Source organism: Cyprinodon variegatus, unplaced genomic scaffold (genome assembly GCF_000732505.1).
Source record: "Cyprinodon variegatus isolate N-32 unplaced genomic scaffold, C_variegatus-1.0 Scaffold1134, whole genome shotgun sequence".
Classification (NCBI taxonomy): domain Eukaryota; kingdom Metazoa; phylum Chordata; class Actinopteri; order Cyprinodontiformes; family Cyprinodontidae; genus Cyprinodon; species Cyprinodon variegatus.
Genome location: NW_015151587.1, coordinates 184669 through 186766, shown reverse-complemented (window position 1 = coordinate 186766; position 2098 = coordinate 184669). Strand labels below are relative to the sequence as shown.

The 2098-nt window shown below is 46.8% G+C and overlaps 1 protein-coding gene across 2 annotated transcripts in view; it reads right to left on the bottom strand.

Annotated features, from left to right (window-relative positions):
* zcchc4 (zinc finger, CCHC domain containing 4) overlaps positions 1-2098 on the bottom strand; it is an 18673-nt gene that overhangs the window by 15116 nt on the left and 1459 nt on the right. The window contains exons 2-4 of one of the 2 annotated variants that reach the window (XM_015400702.1): positions 1261-1379; positions 1108-1190; positions 697-969 (exon numbers count right to left, since the gene is read on the bottom strand). In XM_015400702.1, coding sequence (XP_015256188.1) covers positions 697-969; positions 1108-1190; positions 1261-1379 — 475 coding nt within the window. The remainder of the gene's footprint in view (positions 1-696; positions 970-1107; positions 1191-1260; positions 1380-2098) is intronic. The other variant, XM_015400704.1, reaches the window with a different exon arrangement.

Below are 2098 nucleotides of genomic sequence, written 5' to 3'. Positions count from 1 at the left end.
AGAGCTAACGTTAGCCCGTCTGCAGCTGCCTTCTCTGCATAGCCGAGTGTGAATGACCGCTGGCTCTGATGTTAATTTTTTGGTTTCATTTGGCAAAATGTTCATTTGCTTTGTGTTTATCTGTGTTCATTATTATTCCTCCAATAAATGAATAAGTTAGATTTTATTATTATCTAGAGAATATTAATAACAGGAGGTGATAATCAGCTCTAGACAAGCTGAGCGTGTGGTGATGTCATCAGTACGCTTCTGTTCCAATGGACCCAGATTTATGCTAACTGCTCCCGTTCTCCCAGAGTCCAGACTTTCCTGGGTTCTTCTCAGGAACAGACTTGGCGAGAACACGAGTCCGTACTCATGTTCTAGTGAATTGAGAAACGGCCTCTGTGTTTGGACCACAGTCATCATGATGTCATCAAACAGCGCCGCTATAAACATTTGCAACATTCTGGATTTTTATCTCAACCAGAATATCTTTGATGAATAAAGATAATCTGATAAATAATTTTGGATTTCCCTCCATTACTCTTCTCTAATCAACTTTTCATGTCGGGAGAAACGTCCCACGGTTCATTTAGAAAAACTTTTCCAGAACCAAATAGGGCCGAGGACTGGACCCTGAGGAACCCCTGATGAAAGCAGAACTGGTTCCAGTTCCCTGAACTAACCCAGACCAGAACTTCTGAGCCGTCTTACCGAGGCGTTCCTACGCACAGAACCTTCCTGTATCCCAGAGATGCTACGGCGTCCAGCAGGAAGCAGGCGCTGCGCTCGCTGAACAGGTACTGGGCGTTGCTCTTCTTGTTGCCCAGAGGAGACAGCAGGAGGCTAGGCCTCCTCAGCTGGGCCGCCGACACCGTCCTGGTTCTGTGGGCAGAGTGGGCGCTGTGCTCTGCAGGCAGAACCAGAACCTGACACTCCTCACAGAACTTCCTCTCATCTAGCGGGAGCGCGGCGAACGTCAGGAACCTGAGGAACGCAGCAGGAGACACGCTTTGGTCAGGAAACGGCTACAGTTCTGACCCGAACCAGCAGAACTCCACCTCCCGCGCTACTCCCACCTGCCCACCTGATGCGGTCCTCCCACCTGCCCCGGTCTCCTCCTACCTGATGCGGTACTCCTCCTGCGTGAAGCGAGGCCTCTTAGACTGGATCTCTGCCTCTCTGGCCAGAACGCTGGCCTCTGACACCTTTAAAGGACGCAGGACTCCATCAATCACCAAGTTCTGACAGGTTCTGCTCTCTGGTACCGGTTCTTACCTTCTCATCCTCCCACTGGAAGAAGCTGCAGTCTTTCCGGTCCCGGCAGGCCGAGCAGGCGTAGAACCGCCGGCCCGGGGCGCCGCCGCTGCCCACTTTCTCAAACAGCAAAGTGGGACCTGTGGAAACCAGGGAGAGGATTCCTTCACCAACAGAACCATCAGAACTGGGTCACTAAGAACCGACTGGAGGACGGTTCTACAGCTGCTGGCCTGTGGCAGCAGTGGTTCAACCACCCAGACCTACTGGATCACACCTTCTCCGCAGAACCAGAACCAGAACCAAACACTGGATCAGACCCACTCTGATGTTAAGATGAGTTTTTCTCCTAGAACTGAACCAACGGGCCACCGTAGGAACTAAACTGTCAGCAATCAATAATCGGTGACATAAGATTATTGATGAATTTAATAAATTCTGAACTATTGGATCCATCCTAGATTAATAATGATAAAAACTGTTTGAAAAAGAGTTTAGTTAAACGCAACATTAATTTACCACCTTTAACTACGATTTGACAAAAAAGTCTTGATGACGAAAAAAAAAAATTTAACATAAAAATAATAAGAAAAATTATAAATAACAACCTTACTGTGTTTTGTAAATCACATAAAAAAGTTTTTAATCTGAATAAATCTGTGAAATCTAACTGAAAGATTACTTTAGAATTATTGTTGGTCTTTAAAGTGTTCGTAACATTTCAGAGATTATTATAATATTATTCCATGATTAAAATGAGATGTTCATTCAGCAGCTGGCTGAACTGTGTTCTGACCCAAGATGGCCGCTCTACAGGCACGTCGCTCTCACTTGTGGCAGCGTCCAATGAGGCGTCTAC